General features: G+C 43.3%; 1 protein-coding gene across 12 annotated transcripts in view; it reads right to left on the bottom strand.

Annotated features, from left to right (window-relative positions):
- Positions 1-7,283: 7,283 nt before the first annotated feature.
- Positions 7,284-25,525, bottom strand: part of ZNF18 (zinc finger protein 18) — a 43,997-nt gene continuing 25,755 nt past the window's right edge. For 3 of the 12 annotated variants that reach the window (XM_063799013.1, XM_054671039.2, XM_009432736.5), the window contains 7 exons: positions 25,383-25,504; positions 22,276-22,744; positions 20,805-20,994; positions 20,304-20,392; positions 13,955-14,039; positions 13,139-13,249; positions 7,284-8,593 (listed from right to left, as the gene is read on the bottom strand). In XM_063799013.1, the coding sequence (XP_063655083.1) occupies positions 7,806-8,593; positions 13,139-13,249; positions 13,955-14,039; positions 20,304-20,392; positions 20,805-20,994; positions 22,276-22,662 (1,650 nt within the window). In that variant the 5' untranslated portion in view covers positions 22,663-22,744; positions 25,383-25,504 and the 3' untranslated portion in view covers positions 7,284-7,805. Of the gene's footprint in view, positions 8,594-13,138; positions 13,250-13,954; positions 14,040-20,303; positions 20,393-20,804; positions 20,995-22,275; positions 22,745-23,334; positions 23,488-25,382; positions 25,505-25,525 lie in introns of those variants that run through there. The other 9 variants (XM_063799016.1, XM_009432735.4, XM_063799015.1 and 6 more) reach the window with 5 other exon arrangements.

The following is a 25,525-nucleotide window of genomic DNA, read 5'->3' as shown; positions in this document are numbered from 1 at the left end:
TAGACCAACAGTAACCATAAATGATGAGTAAATGAAGGGGTGTGATTGCATTCTAACAAATTTTATTTAGAAAAACAAGCAATGGGCCATATTTTGCTGATCCCTGCTGTAGAGGATAAGGGATGTGTATACTGATATTTATCCTTCATTAATTCATGCATCCACTCAATACATTTTAATCTGACACCTACTATTTGTTGTGGATACAATGTGAACAAGCAAACAGGAAGTATCTCCATCATCCTTTCGATCATTTAAGAGGAAGCCAAGAAGAAATCTTTACTGTAAAGCCTTTTTTTTTTTTTTTTTTTTGAGATGGAGTCTCGCTCTGTCACCCAGGGTGGAGTGCACTGGGGCAATCTCTGCTCACTGCAACCTCTACCTCCTGGGTTCAAGCGATTCTCCTGCCTCAGCCTCCCGACTAGCTGGGATTACAGGCGCCTGCCAACATGCCTGGCTAATTTTTATATTTTTGGTAGAGACAGGGTTCCACCATGTTGGTCAGGCTGATCTTGAACTCCTGACCTCAGGTGATGTGCCTGCCTCAGCCTCCCAAAGTGCTGGGATTACAGGCGTGAGCCACCGCGCCTGGCCCTTCTAAAGCTTTTTAAATCTAAAAGTTTTCTAGATTTACCTCCGTGGAACAAATTTTCACTGGAAGTCCAATGGGTTTAACAGTTTTGATGAGTTTTAAAAAGCTCTATGAGGCAGCTTGTTTGGTAAGAAAAGTATGGGAGGACCCAGTATTCCTTCTGTGATTATTCCCTCCTAACCTTGCAGAAACTTAATTTTGTGATTACTGTTTTGAACAGTGGTTCTTAAACTTGAACAGGCATCAGAATGCCCTGGAGGGCTTGTTAAAACAAAGATTACTGGGACCCGCCCTTCAATATTTCTGATTCAGTAAGTTTAAACAAATTGCCAATGCTGCTGGTCTGGAGGCCAGTTTGAGAACTCGTGATTTAAAACCTCAAATCCCATCATCCTATAAATCTCTGCTATACAGAATATGGAATCCGATGCTAATTCCTCTATGATTTTCCTGCTTTCTTCCTTGCAGTTCCTGCACCCCCTAAGTGGGGCCTTCTCATCTTCATGATACAAGGGAGTTAATAAATTTTACTGCTGGAAGCCAGGACCTCCAGCTTGGGTGTTGTCCCTCCTCTCCCATCAACTAGTAATGCACTTGCAGTTTCCTGACTATAGGTTAATCTGTTTTCAGGGAGATAACTCTGTCCACATAAGCATCATCCTTCCTGAGCCTCACCCATAGTAGTATAATAACATCAGGCAGGCCGGGTGCGGCGGCTCATGCCTGTAATCCCAGCAATTTGGGAGGCTGAGGCAGGCGGATGACGAGGTCAGGAGATCAAGACCATCCTGGCCAACATGGTGAAACCCCGTCTCTACTAATACAAAAATTAGCTGAGTTTGGTGGTGCGTGCCTGTAATCCCAGCTACTCGGGAGGCTGAGGCAGGAGAATTGCTTGAACCAGGGAGTCGGAGGTTGCAGTGAGCCGAAATCACGCCACTGCACCACTGCATTCCAGCCTGGCGACAAAGCAAGACTCTGTCTCACCGAAGAAAAAAAAAAAATCAGGCCTAAAGAAGGAGGTGGAAGATGGTGGGAGGGGGAAGTCTCACTGTCAGGCCTCTGAGCCCAAGCCAAGCCATCATACCCTGTGACTTGCACCTATACACCCAGATGGTCTGAAGTAACTGAAGAATCACAAAAGAAGTGAAAAGGCCCTGCCCCGCCTTAACTGATGACATTCCACCATTGTGATTTGTTCCTGCCCCAACTTAACCGAGTGATTAACCCTGTGAATTTCCTTCTCCTGGCTCAGAAGCTCCCCCACTGAGCACCTTGTGACCCCAACCCCTGCCCACCAGAGAACAACCCCCTTTGACTGTAATTTTCCATTTCCTTCCCAAATCCTATAAAACGGCCCCACCCCTATCTCCCTTCGCTGACTCTCTTTTCGGACTCAGCCCACCTGCACCCAGGTGAAATAAACAACCATGTTGCTCACACAAAGCCTGTTTGGTGGTCTCTTCACACGGACGCGCATGAAATTTGGTGCCGTGACTCGGATCGGGGGACCTCCCTTGGGAGATCAATCCCCCGTCCTCCTGCTCTTTGCTCCGTGAGAAAGATCCACCTACGACCTCAGGTCCTCAGACCGATCAGCCCAAGAAACATCTCACCAATTTCAAATCCAGTAAGCGGCCTCTTTTTACTCTCTTCTCCAACCTCCCTCACTATCCCTCAGCCTCTTTCTCCTTTCAATCTTGGCGCCACACTTCAATCTCTCCCTTCTCTTAATTTCAATTCCTTTCATTTTCTGGTAGAGACAAAGGAGACACGTTTTATCCATGGACCCAAAACTCCAGCGCCGGTCACGGACTGGGAAGGCAGCCTTCCCTTGGTGTTTAATCATTGCAGGGACACCTCTCTGATTATACACTCACATTTCAAGGGTGTCAGACCATGCAGGGACGCCTGCCTTGGTCCTTCACCCTTAGCGGCAAGTCCCGCTTTTCTGGGGAAGGGTCAAGTACCCCAACCCCTTCTCTTGTCTCTACCCCTTCTCTGCTTTTCTGGGGAAGGGGCAAGTACCCCAACCCCTTCTCTCCTTGTCTCTACCCCTTCTCTGCTTTTCTGGGGCAGGGGCAAGTACCCCTCAACCCCTTCTCCTTCACCCTTAGCGGCAAGTACCGCTTTCCTAGGGGGCAAGAACCCCCCAATCCCTTATTTCCACACCCCAACCTCTTATCTCCGCACCCCAGTCCCTTATTTCCACGCCCCAACCTCTTATCTCTGTGCCCCAATCCCTTATTTCCGCGCCCCAACCTCTTATCTCTGTGCCCCAATCCCTTATTTCCGCGCCCCAATCCCTTATCTCTGCGCCCCAATGCCTTATTTCCGCGCCCCGACCCCCCGCCTCCCGCTTTTCTGGAAGGTAAGAACCCCCGAACCCCTTCCCTCCGTGTCTCTACGCTCTCTTTTCTCTGGGCTTGCCTCCTTCACTATGGGCAAGCTTCCACCTTCCATTCCTCCTCCTTCTCCCTTAGCCTGTATTCTTAAGAACTTAAAACCTCTTCACCTCTCACCTGACCTAAAATCTAAGCGTCTTATTTTCTTCTGCAATGCCGCTTGACCCCAATACAAACTCCACAGTAGTTCCAAATAGCCGGAAAACGGCACTTTCAATTTTTCCATCCTACAAGATCTAAATAATTCTTGTCGTAAAATGGGCAAATGGTCTGAGGTGCCTGACGTCCAGGCATTCTTTTACACATCAGTCCATTCCTAGTCTCTGTGCCCAATGCAACTCGTCCCAAATCTCCCGCCTGTCCCCTCAGTCCCAACCCCAAGCGTCGCTGAGTCTTTCTAATCTTCCTTTTCTACAGACCCATCTGACCTCTCCCCTCCTCTCCAGGCCAAGCGAGGTCCCAATTCTTCCTCAGCCTCCACTCCTCCACCCTATAATCTTTTTATCACCTCCCCTCCTCACACCTGGTCCGGCTTACAGTTTCGTTCCGTGACTAGCCCTCCCCCACCTGCCCAGCAATTTACTCTTAAAAAGGTGGCTGGAGCTAAAGGCATAGTCGAGGTTAATGCTCCTTTTTCTTTATCCCAAATCAGATAGCGTTTAGGCTCTTTTTCATCAAATATAAAATCCCAGTTCATGGCTCGTTTGGCAGCAGCCCTGAGACGCCTTACAGCCCTAGACCCTAAAAGGTCAAAAGGCCATCTTATTCTCAATATACATTTTATTACCCAATCTGCTCCCGACATTAACTCCAAAAATTGGAATCTGGCCCTCAAACCCCACAACAGGACTTAATTAACCTCACCTTCAAGGTGTGCAATAACAGAAAAAAGTTGCAATTCCTTGCCTCCACTGTGAGACAAACCCCAGCCACATCTCCAGCACACAAGAACTTCCAAACGCCTGAACCGCAGCAGCCAGGCGTTCCTCCAGAACCTCCTCCCCCAGGAGCTTACTACAAGTGCCAGAAATCTGGCCACCAGGCCAAGGAATGCCTGCAGCCCAGGATTCCTCCTAAGCCGTGTCCCATCTGTATGGGACCCCACTGGAAATCGGACTGTTCAACTCACCTGGCAGACACTCCCAGAGCCCCTGGAACTCTGACCCAAGGCTCTCTGACTGACTCCTTGGCTTACTGGCTGAAGACTGACGCTGCCTGATCGCCTCGGAAGCCCCGTAGACCATCACGGACGCCGAGCTTTAGGTAACTCTCACAGTGGAAGGTAAGTCCGTCCCCTTCTTAATCAATATGGAGGCTACCCACTCCACATTACCTTCTTTTCAAGGGCCTGTTTCCCTTGCCTCCATAACTCTTGTGGGTATTGACAGCCAGGTTTCTAAACTTCTTAAAACTCCCCAACTCTGGTGCCAACTTAGACAACACTCTTTTATGCACTCTTTTTTAGTTATCCCCACCTGCCCAGTTCCCTTATTAGGCCGAGATATTTTAACCAAATGATCTGCTTCCCTGACTATTCCTGGACTACAGCCACATCTCATTGCCGCCCTTCTTCCCAATCCAAAGCCTCCTTTGCGTCCTCCTCTTGTATCCCCCCACCTTAACCCACAAGTATAAGATACCTCTACTCCCTCCTTGGTGACCGATCATGCACCCCTTACCATCTCATTAAAACCTAATCACCCTTACCCCGCTCAATGCCAATATCCCATCCCACAGCATGCTTTGAAAGGATTAAAGCCTGTTATCACTCGCCTGCTACAGCATGGCCTTTTAAAGCCTATAAACTCTCCTTACAATTCCCCCATTTTACCTGTCCTAAAACCAGACAAGCCTTACAAGTTAGTTCAGGATCTATGCCTTATCAACCAAATTGTTTTGCCTATCCACCCTATGATGCCAAACCCATATACTCGCCTATCCTCAATACCTCCCTCCACAATTCATTATTCTGTTCTGGATCTCAAACGTGCTTTCTTTACTACTCCTTTGCACCTGTCATCCCAGCCTCTCTTCGCTTTCACTTGGACTGACCCTGACACTCATCAGACTCAGCAAATTACCTGGGCCTGTACTGCCGCAAGGCTTCACAGACAGCCCCCATTACTTCGGTCAAGCCCAGATTTCATCCTCATCTGTTACCTATCTCGGCATAATTCTTGTAAAAACACACGAGCTCTCCCTGCTGATCGTGTCCGTTTAATCTCCCAAACCTCAATCCCTTACAAAACAACAAATCCTTTCCTTCCTAGGCATGGTTAATGCAGTCAGAATTCTTACACAAGAGCCAGGACCGCACCCTGTAGCCTTTCTGTCCAAACAACTTGACCTTACTGTTTTAGCCTAGCCCTCATGTCTGCGTGCAGCGGCTGCCGCTGCTTTAATACTTTTAGAGGCCTTTCCTACAAGGTCTGAGAAGGCCACCGCAGTCATTTCTTCCCTTCTGTCAGACATAATTCCTCAGTTTAGCCTTCCCACCTCTATACAGTCTGATAACAGACCAGCCTTTATTAGTCAAATCAGCCAAGCATTTTTTCAGGCTCTTAGTATTCAGTGACAGACTAATGGTCTATTAAAAACACACCTCACCAAGCTCAGCCACCAACTTAAAAAGGACTGGACAATACTTTTACCACTTTCCCTTCTCAGAAGTCAGACCTGTCCTCAGAATGCTACAAGGTACAGCCCATTTAAGCTCCTGTATAGACGCTCCTTTTTATTAGGCCCCAGCCTCATTCCAGACACCAGACCAACTTCGACTGTGCCCCCAAATAACTTGTCATCCTTACTATCTTCTGTCTAGTCATACTCCTATTCACCATTCTCAACTACTCATACATGCCCTGCTCTTGTTTACACTGCCGGTTTACACTGTTTCTCCAAGCCATCACAGCTGGTATCTCCTCGTCCTATCCCCAAACTGCCACTCTTAACTCTTGAAGTAAATAATCTTTGCTGGCAGGACTATGCTGAACCTCCATAGGCACTCTCTAATTAGATGTCCTGGGTCCTCCCAATTCTTAGTCCTTTTATACGTGTTTTTCTCCTTCTCTTATTCCACTTAGTTTTTCAATTCATACAAAACCGTATCCAGGCCATCACCAATCATTCTATACGACAAATGTTTCTTCTAACAACCCCACAATATCACCCCTTACCACAAGATCTCCCTTCAGCTTAATCTCTCCCACTCTAGGTTCCCACACCGCCCCTAATCCCGCTTGAAGCAGCCCTGAGAAACATCGCCCATTCTCTCTCCATACCACCCCCCAAAAATTTTTGCCGCCCCAACACTTCAACACTATTTTGTTTTATTTTTCTTATTAATAGAAGAAGGCAGGAATGTCAGGCCTCTGAGCCCAAGCCGAGCCATCGCATCCCCTGTGATTTGCACCTATATGCCCAGATGGCCTGAAGTAACTGAAGAATCACAAAAGAAGTGAAAAGGCCCTGCCCCGCCTTAACTGACGACATTCCACCATTGTGATTTGTTCCTGCCCCACCTTAACTGAGTGATTAACCCTGTGAATTTCCTTCTCCTGGCTCAGAAGCTCCCCCACTGAGCACCTTGTGACCCCCGCCCCTGCCCACCAGAGAACAACCCCCTTTGACTGTAATTTTCCATTACCTTCCCAAATCCTATAAAACGGCCCCACCCCTATCTCCCTTCGCTGACTCTCTTTTCGGACTCAGCCCACCTGCACCCAGGTGAAATAAACAACCATGTTGCTCACACAAAGCCTGTTTGGTGGTCTCTTCACATGGACGCGCATGAAACTCACTATACAGGCAGGACACTTTGAGGCCTGTAACTTGTGGAGACAAGTACGATTGTACAGTTTAGATACATGTGTTAATAAACCACTAGACAGTATTATAAACTAGATCAATGCTATCAATTTCTTCCCAACAAACACTCACAGACAAAATTAGACTATAACAGAGGTAATTTTAAAGCATAGAGCACACTTTGGCAAAAATGACAGCCCATGTGGGATGCCAGGAGAAAGGGGCAGCTTGAGGCAAGAGATCAAGTGGAACAGTGGCTCAGAAAGAGGACACCAAAAACAAACGTACCTGAGATAAAGGTGTTGCCAGCACTGGCCAAGCTCCGATCGTCTGAACATTAGCCTAGGACTTTCCTATTACTGTTCTGCTACATTATGAACTTGAGGTTTATAGGGGCTGACTTTGGAGTTCAACTGCCTAGGGTCTTCTATGAAATAATGTGCTTTGAAATACAGTCAAACACACAGTGAACAAACAAATAAGATGATAGAAAGTGACTCTGCTAAGTTTATTTCAAACAAGGGACACTTGAAGTTAGTTTTTCACCCCTATGACAAAGAACACATGTGAGCTCACAGGCCCTCTATGCTTCTCCCCTTCTGGAACAGAAGACCTGCTCTAGAACCCATTTTAAGGGGCTGATCTGAGGTTCTTCCCATAAGCAGTGATTTACAGCTAATCCCATTAAATGCTTCCCGGAAAGCACTTCTAAAACTGGATCTCCAATTTAGACTTTTTCCCCGATGGGTCCAAAGGAAGGATGAGTGGAAACATGAAGACTATTCTTTCTCCTGAGGCAGAATCAAGAATTTAAGCCATTGTGCAATCCAATCCAAGATATCCTCCAAGTCCAAAGCCATGTCCAGATTCTCTCCTCTCCAATCCAAGAAAAAAGGAGATTAACAGGGGTATCCTCTTAGACACAATTCCTCTTGATGGAGCTGAGTATTTTTGTGACTGGGCTGGGAGATAGAAATGGGGAAAGAGAGTTTGGTTACTGGCTATTGAAAGGGCTTCTTTCCTAAGTGGGATCTTTGATGTTTGTCAAGGCTCGAGCTCCAGCTGAAACTTTTCCCACAGTGCGAACATTTATAAGGTTTCTCTCCGGTGTGAACCCTCTGATGTCTATTAAAGTTTGATCTCTGAATGAAACTTTTCTCACAGATAGGACATTTATAGGGTTTCTCTCCCGTGTGGATTTTCTCGTGGTGGCGCAATCCTGAGAAGTCACTAAAGCCTTTCCCACAGTAATCACATTTACAGGGCTTCTCTCCCGTGTGAGTTCTCTGATGCTTCACAAAGTCTGAACTCCGCAGAAAGGCTTTTTTGCAGATGGTGCACTGAAAGTATGTCTCTCCGGTGTGAGTTCTTTGGTGAAAAACAAGCTGAGAATTCCTATAAAAGGTCTTCCCACACTCCCTGCAGGTGGGGAGCTTCTGGGCCATGGGGGCTCTTGGCTGCCCCTTCTGGGAGGTCTCTCTCTTCTCCTCAAGCCACATGGTGGACATTTCTCCTGAATGAGGATTAGGCAAATGCTGACCTAGTTGTTTCTCAGAAATCCTTTCTTGAGGAGAGAGCTGTTCCCCTGTTCCCTCATCCTGAATGTTTTGCAGAGCCTCAGGGAGATTCTCTCCTTCTCCAAAGCATCCTGGCTCATCCTCACTGAAGAAGCCCCTCAAGGAAGCCTGAGAAGGAACCTCTCCTGAAGCTTGACAGGAAGCATGCAGGAGCTCCTGGTCCCTGTGATTCTCCAAATTTAGGTTCTCCTTGTCATTCTCTTGTCTATCTCCTAAAAGAAGAAAGAAGATTTGAAATGGTTCAAGTGCTATGCCCTGTTTTCTAACTCATATGTCAAAGAGAGGGTCATCATAAAACATTCATTTTCTTTTCTTTTTTCTTTTTTTTTTTTTTAGGGCATTAGTAAGTGAGGAAGAAAACTACCATATGGCCCAAATGTTCAAACTCACTTCCCCTGTCCTGGGTTCAAGGCTAAATGGTTCAGCTCTGGAGCTGAGGATTTTTAAACAACACAGGAGTACTCATAAAGTGATCACTCCGTAAATAAAGCCACATGTATTTCTTAAGGACCAGGAAAAAAACAAGTATATTATAGGCAACTACTGCTTTTAAAGTGATTTTTATCTGATTATATATAAAAGATAAATATGGTAACTAAAAAAAAAACTGGAGAGACATATATACAGAAGAAAACCAAATCCGCCTCAATCTTACTACCCAGAGATAACAACTATGAGCATACATTTCCTTTCAGTCTTTTTAATTTAACCTATATGTGTGCAGGTATATGCTATTTTCTGACATAATTTGTGTCATATTGTACATATAGTTCTATATCCAGCTATGGAGCATTTAATTGTGAATGGTGGCATTAATCAATGTAATATAGAGTCTCCTTCTCCCATTCATAAGACGCCCAAAATCTGTGAAATGCACGTGTCATTTTACCACAGCTGCAATGCAGCGGGGCTTTACTATAAAAGTGAATCCCTTGATCTGTGCTTGAATCTAGTATTTACATGCCCTTTATTAAATCACACTAGCAACTGGAAGTTTGTTTTTCTCATCGTAACTTGGGTTTTTGGTTATAGTACTTAATGATGCAAATAGAAAATTTTTATTTTGGTGGTAGGATTTTCAACTTTTATAAATTATTTTAACTATACAGATCTAAAGATGCCATTTACCTTTCTCTTTCACATATTAGTGTCTTTTCAATTGTCTGCCAGGGATCTAGACATCTTCTAGAGAGCTAGATCTGAACTTGTTAAGTCAAAAAGCCTTAGAATGTCCCTGAATCTAAAAATAAAATAAAATAAAATAAAAGCCTCAGAATATATTCCTCTCAAATGGCAAAGGTACTTTCTCTTGTTTTTAAAAAAGCCTTTATAAATATCATTTTAAAGAGCTGAGTAATGGCACATCAAGAAGATGTCATAATAAACATATAATTTGTTCCCCTACCATGGAAATCTAATTTGCTTATTGTGTTTTTGCTACTATAAATAATGCTGTGATCAGCAGTTTTCTTCATAAGTTTTTGCCCACATTTCTCATCAATATCTCAAAGGAATTTCTCAAAGTAGAATTACTGTGTCAACGGGCATAAATATTAAGGCTCTTGACACCTACTGGCAACCCAACTTCCAGAACAACTCTGCCATCCTCTCATATGTGAAATTGGGCAGAGGGGGAAGTGGGTATTCAATACTTAAATATTGAATATTTTAAAACATATGCCATTTAGATGGATGAAAAGTGGTTTTTCATTGTTTTAAATTTTAATTCTTAAGTTATGAAAGGATGAATCTTTATCACATTTATGAGCTATTTTTCATACTCGAAGACTGCTGCCCATATTTTATTGGGAAAGTACATTTTTCTTATCAACTTTCTTTAACTCTTTCTATATCAACAAAAATAATCATTTATCTGTCATGTTCATGAAAACTTTTTTTTTTTTTTGAGATGGAGTTTCGCTCTGTCACCCAGGCTGGAGTGCAATGGCGTGATCTTGGCTCACTGCAACCTCTGCCTCCCAGGTTCAAGCAATTCTCCTGCCTCAGCCTCCCAAGTAGCTGGGATTACAGGTGCCCGCCACTATGCCCGGCTAATTTTTGTAGTGTAGTTAGATGGGGTTTCACCATGTTAGCCAGGCTGGTCTCGAACTCCTGACCTCAAATGATCCCCCCACCTCAGCCTCCCAAAGTGCTGGGATTACAGGCGTGAGCCACCGCACCGGCCTGATCATGCTAAATTCTTATACAGACCAGCATCTCTTTTCTAGGCTCCCTTTTCTGTTCTATTGATCTGTGCATCTATTTTTATATCAGAATCACACTATTTTAATGATTTTTTACCTTTATAATACAACGGACTTAATATTTTCAGATCTAACATTCATGAAACATTCTTCTTTCAAAACATTTTTTTAAAACTATTCTTGCATGTTATATTCTTCCAGAAAACTACTTTAAAAATTTTAATCCTTTGGATTTTTATTAGCAGGGTAAGTATATGGCTTTTTGAGACTGCCCCCTGCTGACCTGTTGTAACTAGGAGCTGTTCTTCCATATGGTCAACTATAACAGCATATTCACTCTCTATATTGACTTCTGCCCCTGATCTGAGTCCAGATCTGGTAAACTGGCAAACTGTTGTATTTTTCAAACCAGGCCATTCCCATTTGGTTACTGTGACTTCCACAATTATTCTAGGTCTCCTCCCCGGACAGCCCGACTCCTGCACTGACTTCCTGCAGACTTCTCTCCTCCAAGTGTTCCCTTCCTACCTGTCCTACACGTTGCTGCCGGATTCATCTTCCTAAACCTCTTTCCACATATCCTCTTTTTTTTTTTTTTGAGACAGAGTTTCATTCTTGTTGCCCAGGCTGGAGTGCAATGGCGCGGTCTCGGCTCACTGCAACCTCCGCCTCCCAGGTTCAAGCGATTCTCCTGCCTCAGCCTCCCAAGTAGCTGGGATTACAGGTGCTCACACCATGCCCGGTTTTTTGGGTTTTTTGCATTTTTTGTAGAGACAGGAACCTATAATAGCTTTTTTTTTTTTTTTTTTTTTTTTTTGCCTATCAAGGCAGGATGACCCTTGTAGACTCCTCACATCTGGTTAAAGGCAGTATCTAATGGGACCATGTCAGCAGAGGTGGGATGAAGGAAAAACAAACAAACAAAAAACGAGTCGGAATATAGTGAGCTATATATCGCAAATAAGGTCAGACTACTAGGAGCTATATGGGAAATCTCTGTAGCTTCCATTCAATTCTACTATGAACCCAAAACTCGTCTTAAAAATAAATCCTGTCCAAAAAAAAAATCCTACTGCAACAACCTCCAAAGCAATATTTTCAACCTTTTCTGACTACAACCCACAATAAGTTCTATGGACTAAACTGTGATCCCCCAAATTCGTATGTTGAAACCCTAGCCCCCATTATGATGGTATTTGGAGATGGGGCCTGGGGCCTTTGGGAGGGATCAGGTCTAGATGAGGGCCTAAGGGTGGAGTCCTCATGATGGGATTAGTTTCCCGTCTCCTCCTCTCCCTCTCTCACCTCCCCCTCTCCCAGTCTCTCCCTTCCTCTCCACCTCTCCTCTCCCCAACCCCCCTCTCTGCTATGTGAAGACACAGCAAGAAAAGCGAGGTCAGCCAACCATACTGGCACCCTGATCTTGGACTTCCCAACCTCCAGAAATGTGAGAAATAAATGTTTGTTGTTTAAGCAACTTAGTCTATGGTATTTTGTTACAGCAGCCCAAGCTAAGGCAGTAATCAATATATTAATATTGAAACACAGTACATGCACACATATTTTAAACAAATATCTCAACACTACCCACCCCTACATCTGATATTTCCTCTTCAATCTTATTGTGGTTTTTTTTAACGCTGGTTGTAACTCTATCAAATGATTTCACAACTCACTAACCGGTTATGCAATGCAGTTTGAAAAATTCTGTTCCAGAAGAAATCCTTGTGAAACGGCCTGATAAATACGTTGTGTAAAATTAAAATCAAATATCTCAGCCAATGATTGCTCTCTCTGTGGTATATTAGCAAAAGAAAATAATTAATTAGATGCCACTGGGGAGAAAGAATGGCTTGCCCTACAATTCCCGTCCTTGGTCCTCTTCTTCCTCTAAGGTTCTGGGATTTACTGTATATATAAAAGTGTGTGTGTGTGTGTGTGTGTGTGTGTGTGTGTAGGTTTCGCAATTAGTTTTTACGTAACTTCAATGTTTCAGAAAAAGTGTAGAAAGCAAAGAATGACTATTTTACAAGATAACAAGTTAAGATTTCTTCTTCCCTAGTCTTAAATAAATTATTTATATGAAGTATTTGTTGATGCTGCTGTTTTAAGAAATGTTAGGTGCATAGGGATTAGATAAAACATTTTTTTCTGTTTGTTTTATGTCTAGATACTCTAACTTCTTGCTAGGAAGGGTAATAATGGCTGCTACATAATCCTTTGCAATGAAATTCTACTCTATTTGTATTGGTCTTAATTTGTGTGAATCTTAATTCTTTCAGAGAAAGAAAGCTAAAATAACAGACAAGATTAAAGGCAGCAGGTCTGATGTGTGGTCTTCCTTCCATAGTTAAATATGTGTCAACAGCCCTATAGCCAGAGATAAGTAGACTCAATCTCAATAGTTAAATCAAACCAATCAGATCATGGCTAGTTATAACCAACGTAATAGAATATTCTGCCTCCCCCGACCTCCTTCACCACCTCCCCAGTCACCTCCAATTTAATGACAGGCAGTCAGAAATGATTCCAGACCAATGAAAGATTACTCACCTATGCAAGTGGGTCTTGGGATCTTCTCATTGACATGAAGGTATAGTCCTGCCAGCTCTTCCCCAAATTCTATTGAATTAGTCAGGTCAGATTTGGGATGGGAAATGCCTGCTATAGAGAGAAAGATGTATGGTGGGCCTGGATGAATAGGGAAGACTGGGAGCTCAAGCTGTGTCTTTCAAAGGAGCACCCTACGCATGAGGGAAAATATGAAGGCTCTGGACACTTGCAGAAACTCACCTTAGAACAGCGTGTGGAGCTTGTAAGACACCAGTACTCACAGGATGACCTTGACAGATGGTAAAGGCCATGAAAACAAGAGTCTAGGCAGGTGGACAGAAAGGTCTGTAGACTACCTGGCAGGCTGGTGTGAGAATCATGACGGGGATCCCACCAATGGTTGGTTGACAAGTGTGGTTTAGTAGAAAAGAGCATGGACTCAGAACCAGCCACAGCTGAGTTCCATCATAACTCAGCCCACTTATGAGCTATGTGGCAGTGGGTAAGTATTTGATCTGACACTCACTTTCATCAGGCTTAAAATGAGAATACCATCATCAATTTCATAGATTAAAGAAGTTACTCCGTGCAATGTACCCACAAACAGTTCCTGGCACACTGAATACTTTCAATACAAGGAAGTTCTTACTGTTAATTCTGCTAGCTCCAACTTGCCCCAGTTCCCAACTGTGTCCCTAACGATTTCCTTCACCTGGCGATTTTCAGTTCAGCAGATGTCTCTATAAGTGCATGGAAAATGCCTCACAGTTTTCCAGTCCTTCTACCTCCTTCCATCAGACTAACCCACACCCTCACCTCCTGAGACCATTTTCCCATAGGTCTCCAGCATGAGATCCCAGTATTGCTCCTTTTGAGTGGAATCCAGGTGTCTCCACTGTTCCTGGAAAAAAAAAAAAAACAAAACAATACAATACCATGACTCCAGTGAAGGTGTTTGAACCTGCCTTCCCTGCCTAAAGGAAAGCTGAGAAGACAGAAACGTGCCATAGGATCCTGGCCATCGCAAGACCTGAGAAATCCCAGCAGAGTGGTTCAAGGGACAAAGAGGCCAAAGGGAAAACAACAGTCCCTATATCAGTGTTTCCTTCCTTGGTGAGAAAACATCTAGGCTTTACATTCTGCACCTTTTCAGGTGAATTATTTAAAAGTGGAGAACGTATAGAGGGCAGGAGCCTTTTCCATACTATTTGTTTTTATTTGGGTTTTTTTTTTTTTTTTAGATGGAATCTCACTCTGTCGCCCAGGCTGGAGTGCAGTGGAGCAATCTCTGCTCACTGCAACCTCCACCTCCCAGGTTCAAGCGATTCTCCTGCCTCAGCTTCCCGAGGAAGCTGGGACTATAGGCACATGCCACCATGCCTGGCTAATTTTTGTATTTTTAGTAGAGACGGGGTTTCACCATCAGGATGGTCTCAATCTCCTGACCTCGTGATCTGCCCGCCTTGGCCTCCTAAAGTGCTGGGATTACAGGTGTGAGCCACCTTGCCTGGCCGGCACTATTTGTTTTTTGTTTTTGTTTTTGTTTTTTAACTCAAGTGCTTGTACTAGAGGTCTTTGAGGAGGAAGAGTCTGGTAGTCCCACTATTTAATTAAAATCAGGAAATTCAAAAAGCAAAGAAAGAAGTTAAAAAGCAATCTGTTGGAAAAGCAGGTGCAAATCAGTAAGATGTAGTTAAGAGTCAACTGCATTGTAAGCTTCACCCTGAAACAAAGATTGGTATATTCAGAGAAGAGAGAGATGTTATAGCCATACTTGAAATATCTTAAAGTTCTGCATTTAGAGTCTAACATTAAATTAGTTTTCTTCCCAGACAGTGGAAAACTGGTAGGTTCTCTGGAGCAAGGTGTCCCAATCTCCAAAAGAAGCCCTGCTTTTCCTATGAAATGACAGACTGGAGACTCAAAACTGGGAATACCATACAGCTAGGGTCTGCTTTCATGAATTCAAATTTCAGTCTTCCACCAAGAAGCTGACTATTAGAAACTCAGATTGTATAGCAGAGGGATTAGCAGCCCATTTTTTGGAGTCAGATGTACTGAGTTTTATGTCCCAACCTTGCCACTTTCTAGCTGTGCGACCTTGAGCAAGTTATTTAACCTTCCAGAGTTTCAGGCCTCATGTAATGATGGCACTGAACTCAAAAAAGTGTTGGGAGGTTTGAGATAAATAATGCAAGTGTCACCTGTTTTCATAGCACACTGTACTTCTTTTATTTATAGTATTTATCCACTTATTAAATATTTATGTGTATGTACAAATGTATGTGCACACATGTAAGTATTTGATTAACTGTTGCCTCTACTAGCAATGTAAGCTCCATGAGAAAAGGACTCTGTCATCCTCTCCATTGTATAATACCTTCCCAGTTCCCAAGACCCTGTCCAGGACAGAAGAGGCACTTGATATATGTTACCAGGGTGAAATAAAGCCCTTAGCAAACAGGTCCTCAGTAGATAGTATATATTATTACCATCACATGCAGTCTCCCAGTCTCACCCCAAGGGTTTGCAGAGAGAATTAAGGGATTCTGCACACTTTCAGAAACCCCAAAGTGGATAGACATGAATAGCCAGGCTTCAGGGAATAGAAATGAGGAAAGGAACTACAAAGTCATCCTCCTACTGTACACAATATACTGTTTGGGGAAGGCACTCTCTGATATGATTTGGCTCTGTGTCCCCACCCAAATCTCATCTTGTAGCTCCCATAATTCCCATGTATTGTGAGAGGGACCTGGTGGGAGATAACTGAACCAAGTGGGCAGTTCTTTCCTGTGCTGTTCTCATCATAGTGAATAAGATAACATCCGATGGCTTTAAAAATGGGAGTTTGCCTGCACAAGCTCTCTCTTTGCCTGCCGCCATCCTCGAAAGATGTGACTTGCTCCTCCTTGCCTTCCACCATGATTGGGGGCCTCCCCAGCCATATGGAATTGTAAGTCCAATTAAACCTCTTTCTTTTGTAAACTGCCCATTCTCAGGTATGTCTTTATCAGCGGTGTGAAAACGGACTAATACACTCTCAGTCCTAAGTCAAGTCTGCCCCCTAGCACATCAAAGGGAAGTGGAAATGGCTCAAGGAGAAAAGAGATACCAAAAACTGTTCAATTAGCAGGTGCTAAGCCAAACAAACAAACGAAAGAGGGTTTGGACTTTTTTGGGTGGGAAGGATAGGAAGCTGAAAAGCGACCTCAATATACTGAATTACACAGTCAACTATTAACTATAACCACATTTTTAATGTGAACTTTAAATTTTTTAATTTTTAAAGTATAAACAGCTAGCAGCTTATTCTGTTAATCTTCTGTGAATGCAGCTATTTTAACAACCTCCTGAAAATAATCACTTGAGCAAACATTGCTGAATATAGGAGTTCTCAGTCTTTGTGGTCAGAACACATGGACCCTGGCTTCAGTGCTAGCAGAGAAAAGGATGCACATGCCAAGCACAGTAATATCTGCCTGGCTGCCTGGCTTGCTGACACAGGATCTATTCCATGAACACCAGAACAGTAACTACCAAGAAGAGTACAAGGCAGAAAAGGATACAGCCACCAAAACCCCCAAGGGTCAAAATCAGCTCACTCAAAAACCAGAAAAGTTGCTTCAGGAGCACTAACAGGGTACCTCCAGCTTAAAAACACAAATTTACTCAAGAAACTGCCAAGAAGCTGGGTACTTCGAATAAAACCTCCTACTGAAGAGGCAAGACGCCAATGGCAGCCAGCTTGCCTCTTTCTCATATTTAGAAGAGACGGAAAAACCTAACTTTCTATCCTGAAAGACAGACACATGGGATTTGATGGGAAAATTCTATTTTTGTGTGGAACTGGCACCATCTTGTGGGTTTATAAGATATTACAACTGACTTGCACTTAGTTACACGCTGTTCCTTTCCTTTAAGTCTGAAAACAGGGGAAGGTGAGTAAATGCGCTGCTGGAGTCTATGTGAGGTTCCAACCGAGTCATGGTTTCCACTAATGAAATAACTATTGTGTACTGATAGTAATACCGTGTCATTATTCTGGCATTATTTATGAAGTTCCTCACTTATTTAAGAGATTAGAGGGAGTGATTAATTTAAAAATTCCTTTTACTTCCAAAGGATTCCATTAAATATCAAAGTCTTTCTGATGCAAATAATTGCTGTTAGTTTGGAGGGGATATTCAGATTGGGTAGGGACAACTTTTGTTCATTTGACTTAAATGGTTGCTAACTAGTTATCATCTGAAGGTAGGGAAATACAGACACACATATACATGTAAATACGGTTGTAAAAAACAAATTGGTGCTGATGAGCATTTTAAATCTTTTGACTTTAAGTTATCCAGAACAGGTGAGGATACTCTGTACCTACTACAGAAACAACAATAATCCTCCAAGCCTGGTTGACATATTCCACAGAACACCCAAATCTTTTTCACCAAGCAACATCTTGCTTAACAATTTGGTTTCTGGGCACCTTGAAAGCAGGCAGAAGGGTACCTTTGATTCACTGAAAAGATATTTCTCTTCCCTGCCACCTCCCCATCCACCTTCCCCCAGAGTAAACTATGAAATTGGTATTCTAGTTTTTATATATCTGAGCCTGGAGAGCTGAAGCTCAGACCCTGGTCTGAAACACAGCATTACCTACTGCCTTCTCTATTTTCATCTTCACGCTACAGCAGATTGCAAGGCAAGTCCCAAGAGGAGTTCCTTCAACGTTTTAAATGATGTTTTAATTAAGATGTATAGGTTTGTGAAAAAAAATTTTTTTACAAAATACAACTTTTCAAAATTGTTAACTAAATATCAACATAAATCTGTCCCAGAGACTTTTATGTACAGCAAAAATGAAGTATTAGGAATTGTTGAATTTATCTTCTGCCTGAAACAACTAAAAATGGGACAAAATGTATGAAACAATAGTTTTCAGACATTTCACATTACACAAGCAGAGCAGAACAAGATCCCTGAAAGTGGGAAAGCAAATTCAGTGAGCTCTAGTTATCCAAATTTACTGCCTAGACAGAGGATCCAGGCAGCAGCACAGGAAGGGAAACCCAGGCTGAGCCAGGCAGCCTCCCTGAGTTGAGCAGAAGGAGCTCAGAGTCTGGAAATGCCAAGATCCTTAGAGTTGACAGGGTAGAAAAACTGGAGAGAAGGAAACTGCACAAAGAGAAAGCTCCAGAGATCTACAGAGCGTTCCCGCAAAGTCTGGAAAATAACCACCCAAAAGAATCAGAGGGAACAATCCCCTGAGTTCACACAGTGCTGGAAACAGTTTGTATTTCCACCAGGCAGAGTGGAAAACCTGGTATATGAAGGGGCATCAGATTACTCAGAATACTCAGAAGGGAAGTGCCTTAGCATGGAAAAAATAATACTCGACTAAATGTTTCTCTGGTGCCATGTAATAAACTGTGTCCAAATAACTGCACCCCATAGCAAAGTTCAAGAACATTTATAGTAATACAAAAATATACAGCACCCCACCAATGTGATACCCAATCAAAGATTACCAGGCACGGGCAACATAGTAAGACACACAAAAATTTAAAAATTAGCCAAGCAGGCCGGGCATGGTGGCTCCCGCCTGTAATCCCAGCACTCTGGGAGACCCAGCTGGGTGGATCACTTGAGGTCAGGAGTTTGAGACCAGCCTGGTCAACATGGTGAAACCCCATCTCTACTAAAAATACAAAAATTAATCAGGCGTGGTGGCACACGCCTGTAATCCCAGCTACTCAGGAGACTGAGGCAGGAGAATTGCTTGAACCAAGAAGTCGGAGGTTGTAGGGAGCTGAGATCGCGCCACTGCACTCCAGCCTAGGCAACACAGCAAGACCCTGTCTCAAAAAAAAAAAAAAAAAAAAAAAATTAGCCAAGCATTGTGGCACATGCCTGTAGTTCTAGCTACTCAGGAGGCTGAGGCAGGAGTATGGTTTGAGCCCGGGAGGTCAAGGCTGCAGTGAGCTATGACTGCACAACTGCACTCTAGCCTGGGAGACAAAGTGAAACCCTGTCTCAAAACAAACGAAAAAGACAAAGATTACCAGGCATACAAAGAAGCGGGAAAATACATCTCATAATGAGAATAATCACTGATCAAAACTGACCCAGAACTAATGCAGGTAGTAATCAGTAGATAAGGATATTAATACAAATACAACTATATTCCATATGTTCAAGAAGCTAGAGAAAAAATTGAACACATTAAGTATAGACATGAAAGATACAATAAAGCCCCAAATCAAACTTCTAGAGGTGAAAAATTCATCTAAAATGAAAAATATACTGGAAGAGATTAACAGCAGATTAGATGCTGTGAGATGAAAAGACTAATGAACTTAAAGACATCAAAATAGAAACTGTCCTAAATGAAACACCAAGACTTCAAAAACAGAATGAAAAATATACTGGATGAGATTAACAGCAGATCAGATACTATAAAAGAAAAGATTAATGAACTTGAAGACATACAGAAATTGTCCAAAATAAAAGACCAAGACTTCAATAACAGAATGAAAAATATACTGGATGAGATTAACAGCAGATCAGATACTATAAAAGAAAAGATTAATGAACTTTAAGACATACAGAAATTGTCCAAAATAAAACACCAAGACTTCAAAAACAGAAAAACAATCAGTAAGCTGTGGGACAACTTGAAGAGCTCTGATACATGTATATACATTATCATTATACACATTCCACAGGTATTATTTCCCAAGTCCTTAAAGGAGAGGAGAAATAAGCGAGACAGAAAAAAAAATGCTTTAGAAATAATGGCCAAAAATTTTCCAAGTTTAGTGAAAACCATACACCCACAGAGCTAGGAAACTCAATAAATCCCAATTACATGAAATGTGAAAATGACTCCAAGGCACATCAAAATCAAATTGTTTTAAAAAATGAGAATACACTGAAATAAGCAAATATATATATATGTATATATATACACATTATATGCATAAGAACAAAGATAAGAGTACATTTGGCATGATTCTATTTTTACAAAACTCTAGAAAAAGTAAACTAACATATGGTGACAGCAGATCAGAAGTTTCCTCAGGATGGAGAATGGGGTGAAGAGAGGCAGGAGGATGAGATTATAAAAGGTAAAAAGTTTCCTTTTCATCGCTTTTGTACGTCAGCTCACCTGAGGTGCTGCTGGGAGCAGTGAGGCTCCGAGGTCCTGGTCTCTGATCAGCCTTTCCTCCAGTCGGGCAGGCTGGGAGGCAGCCAGGGCTGAAGTGAGGAGAGGAAGTTTTCAGAATCTGGATGTCTTCCTTAACCACTCCCCAGAGGGCGCAGATAACAATCTTCACAAATCAGAACAATACCTGTACTGCCATCTATATTTCAAGACTTGTGTTTATCTCCCTGACACACTCCAATCCCCTCCAACATTCCAGTCTCACCCATATGTTCTCCCACCTCCTTCCTCAGAGCCAAAATCCAAATGGTCTGGCCCAGTCATAAAGCAGTTTAAAACACAGACTTTGACTCTCCATACAAGAGCAGTTTATTTAGGTCTAACCTGTTTGCAAACCTCTCAGGGATACGCCAATCTGAGCAGCATACCATTTCAACTCACTTAGGCCTACTAATCACAATCCCAAAATCTCTCCAAGAGAACACCACACAGCACCATCCTCACCTAGTTCTGCTTCTGTGTCAGATTCCTCTTTCACGATGTGGCTCAGAAGCTCCCCAGGCCCTGAGGATGAATTCTCAAGTCCCAACTCCTGAGGCACCACTTCAAGATGGGGCTCCACTTCCCCCACTTGGCAGCTTGGAGATTCCATCTTCTCTGATAAGATGTCCTGTCCTAGAACCTGGATACTGATCTAGAGACCATATATTAATTAGTAATTACTGAAGAATCCAGAGTAAGGATCTCTAAAAGACACAAAGCTTACTCTCTACAACAGATCATAAGACAATTTCTAAGGATGTGGAGAAAGAGAAAACCAGCTTTTATTTCTAGTCCAGCAGGAACCAGGGAAAGAAACGTCCCAAAAGACACCAAAAGCTGAGGCCCGAATCACGCGTGGGAGACCTTCAAGACATGCCACTAACGTGCTTCTACTGGATATGCGCCACCAATGAAAACTCAGGCATCTTTTAAATAACTTCTCAAACATTCTAGTCTAAAGGTGGAATGCGCTGGGAGACTTTACCCTCAATCCTCAATAGCTAAAGAGTGTTGAGAGTCAGAGAGTGTTAGAATTAGGTGAGGTATGGGGGAATCCAGCTGTGGTATAATAAGAAATACACATTTAGTCTTTGTCCCCAGTTCCCATTCCCGCAGAGCTCCTAAAACCCTGGTAATTTCCTGAGTGACAGAGGTGAAAGAAGAGGCTTTGTTATTCATAAGGAGCCCTTCTCAACCACACCTGAGTTTATGCTAGGCTCCTAGATAGCTTCAGGATGGGGGCTGGTTGCCAGAGGAACCAACCTTGAGATTAAAAGGTTGGAACTTTCAGTATCTCCACCCAGCTTCTGAGGAGGGGAGGGCAGCTGGAGATACTCAATCACCAATGGCAAATGACTGTATCAAGTGTGCCAAAGCAGTGAAGCCTCCATAAAAATCCCTAAACCATGAGGTTCAGGAAGCTTCCAGGTTGGTGACCTCATGGAGGTACTGGTAACGTAGCATGCCAGGAGAAGCATGGAAGCTCCACGCTCTTTCCCCCACACCTTGCTCTATGCAGCTCTTCTCTCTGGCTGTTAATGAGTTGTATCCTTTAGAGTAAGTCAGTAACAGGAAGTAAAATCCTTCCCTGAGTTCTGTAAGTCATTCTAACTAATTATCAAACTTGAAGAGAAGATTGTGGGAACCTCCGAATTTATAGCCAATTTGTCAGAAGTACAGGTGGCCCCTGGCACTTGTGACTGGCATCTGAGAACAGGAGCAGTCTTGGATTGAGCCCTGAACCTCCAGAGTTAGCTTCAGAACTGAATTGCTGGACACTGTACTGGTGTTAGAGAATCACAGAATTGGCCATTGGTGTGAAAAGCCCCACCCATTTGGTGTCATAAGTGGTATCAGAAAAAAGACAACACACCTGATGGGACCAGAGAGGAGCCCTGTGTTTCACTCGCAGATCATAATACCCTCTGCTTACCCATTGCCACAGTCTCTGGGGGTCCCCCTTCAAGCTTTCCACAAGGGTCACTGCCTCTTCTCCACTTCCTGGACACTGTTTCCGCACCCACATCTGGATCTCCCCAGGCAGGATGGTCAGAAACTGCTCCAACATGAGGATCTCTAGGATCTGCTCTTTGGTGTGAACCTCTGGCTGTAGCCACTGGAAACAGAGCTTCCGAAGTTGCTTCAAGGTCTCATGAGGCCCAGACATCACCTGGTAACGGAACTGCCTGAAAAGCTGGCGTGCGGTCTCAGGGCTGGAGAGTTCCTCTTGAAGGGCAGCATCTGATTCTGAGAACTGGGAGTCCTCGGCCTTCGCCAGTGATGGCAGCAGGCCTAGGGCCTGCCCCAAGTCAACGGGCATTGTCCAGCCTGGCAAGTCCTTTTAAGTAAAGTGCTTCTGTAGTGGAATTGTCTCCGGCAAGAACTAGGTCTTCACCAGGACACTAAAAAGGGAATGAGATTGAGTGCTACACAGAGGAAGGGGACACATTTTCAGAAAGAACAAATTCACATGCCCTACCTGAGAAGCCATGGGGTCAACTATGGAGCTTCTGAAATTGCTCAATGGATACACGATTCTATTTTGAAAGATTATAAACTTGAAGCCACAAAGCAAACTACTGATACTGTATCTAAACAGCCACCATTTCCCTGCCCATTTTATAATGTTCTTTCTTGGTCTTCAAATGTCCAGACAAAATGAAGAATAAAATGCACCATACGAAACATTTTCACTATAGGTTTCCAGGTAAACGGCTCTTCTACAAAACACTTCTACATCTTCATCTATATATCTGCATACTAAAAAATAAAGCTGGAAAAAGATATTAATGCCCTAGGAATAAAAGCTAATGCCTACATGCTTCTGTAATAAATAGGAGGTTAAAGAGAACAAATTAAGTCTTCCAAAAGGTACCAAAAGTACTTCCAAAAGTATACCAAAAAGGTGTAATGAAACTTCCAAGAGAGGTCTTTTGAGTGCCATATTAAAATAGGTCTATTTGAGAATTTATGAAAAAAACAAGTATCATACCTGACACTTTCAACCTTGGGGTTAAAGAGGGTGAGAAGGCTGGGCATGGTGGCTCACGCCTGTAATCCCAGCACTTTGGGAGGCCGGCGGGTGGATCACGTGGTCAGGAGATCGAAACCATCCTGGTTAACACGGTGAAACCCTGTCTCTACTAAAAAAAAATACAAAAAATCAGCCGGGCATGGTGGCGGGCGCCTGTAGTCCCAGCTACTCAGGAGGCTGAGGCAGAAGAATGGGGTGAACCCAGGAGGTGGAGCTTGCAGTGAGCCAAGATCGCGCCACTGCACTCCAGCCTGGGGGACAGAGAGAGACTCCGTCTCACAAAAAAAAAAAAAAAAAAAAAAAAAGAGGGTTGAGAAGACTAACTACCTTGAAAATACTCCTATGGTGTAGATATAAATAATCACTATTTTATGTGAATGGTATCAAATTTTAGAAGATCACAACAAAGACAGTAGAAAGAGAAATATTAAATCGCAAATAATATTATTCTAAAAAGGATCATCCACTATTTCTAGTTAACTTTCTTGCAAGTAATCATAATATAGGATTACTGGGTAAATCCTTAAATGTTATGAAGAATTTGGTGGTCATCATTTCTCCCTAAGACTAATCACGGCAATTTTTAAAAAAAGATACCCCATCACTTGAGGATCTGGCTTAATCAGAGATCAGTACAATACTCTAGCTTTTTGTAGCTGCTTATTTCTTAAGGTGTAGGAAACAATGTCTTCATCCTTACCGTTTCACCAAAATAATTTATCCGACATTGGAAAATCATTTAAAAACTAAAAAAGAAAAACAAATTTTTTTCAAGGGCCCGAGAAAGGAAAAAGCGAAGTCAAAAGAATTACAGTTGACCACTGAATAATGCAGGAGATAGGGGCGCCAACCCCCCACACAGTAGAAAATCCATATATAACTTCTGATTCCCCAAAAGCTTAGCAGTCTATTGACTGATGCCTTAAATAGTTGATTAACATACATTTTGCATGTTACTGTATTTTTGTGATAAAGTAAGTTAGACAAAATATTATTCAGAAAATTATAAGGAAGAGGCCAGGCCAGGTGGCTCACGCCTGTAATCCCAGCACTTTGGGAGGCTAAGGTGGCTAGATCACAAGGTCAGGAGATCGAGACCATCCTGGCTAACACGGTGAAACCCCTTCTCTACTAAAAATACAAAAAATTAGCCAGGCGTGGTGGCGGGCGCCTGTGATCCCAGCTACTCTGGAGGCTGAGGCAGGAGAATGGCATGAACCTGGGAGGCAGAGCTTGCAGTGAGCTGAGATCGTGCCACTGCACTCCAGCCTGGGCGACAGAGCGAGACTCCGTCTCAAAAAAAAAGAAAGAGAAAATTATAAGGAAGAGAAACTACATTTACTATTCACTAAGTGGAAGTGAATCACCATAAAGGTGGTCACCTTCATCATCTTCACACTGAGTAGCCTGAAGAGGACAAGGAACAGGAGAAGGAGAAGGAAGGGTTGGTCTTGCAGGAGTCACAGAGGCAGACGAAAATCCTTGTATAAATGGACCCTTGCAACCGTAATCCAATACCAAATGTTTTTTATGTGGTCCTCATTAAATTTATTTTTTGCTTAAAAAGAAACCCAGGTCTGAGCGCAGTGGCTCACGCCTGTAATCCTAGCATTCTGGGCGTCCAAGGCAGGGGGATCATTTGAGGTCAGGAGTTCAAGACCAGCCTGTCCAACATGGCAAAACCCCGTCTCTACTAAAAATACAAAAATTAACCGGGCGTGGTGGTGCATGCCTGTAATCCCAGCTACCAGGGAGGCTGAGTGAGGCAGGAGAATTGCTTGAACCCAAGGGGGCAGAGGTTGCAGTGAGCCGAGATCACACTACTGCAAGAAAAAAAAAAAGAAACCCAGGCCAGGCGCGGTGGGTCACGCCTGCAATCCCAGCACTTTGGAAGCCCTAGGCGGGAGGACCACCTGTGGTCAAGAGTTTGAGACCAGCCTGGCCAACACAGTAAAACCCCATCTCTACTAAAAATACAAAAATTAGCCGGGCATGGTGGTGCGCACCTGTAATCCCAGCAACTCAGGAGGCTGAGGCAGGAGAACAGCCTGAACCTGGGAGGCGGAAGTTGCAGTGAGTCAAGATCGTACCACTGCACTCCAGCCTGGGCGACAGAAGGAGACTCCATCTCAAAAAAAAAAAAAAAAAA

This window comes from Pan troglodytes, chromosome 19 (genome assembly GCF_028858775.2).
Source record: "Pan troglodytes isolate AG18354 chromosome 19, NHGRI_mPanTro3-v2.0_pri, whole genome shotgun sequence".
NCBI classification, from domain to species: domain Eukaryota; kingdom Metazoa; phylum Chordata; class Mammalia; order Primates; family Hominidae; genus Pan; species Pan troglodytes.
This window is presented reverse-complemented; position numbering and strand designations above follow the sequence as displayed.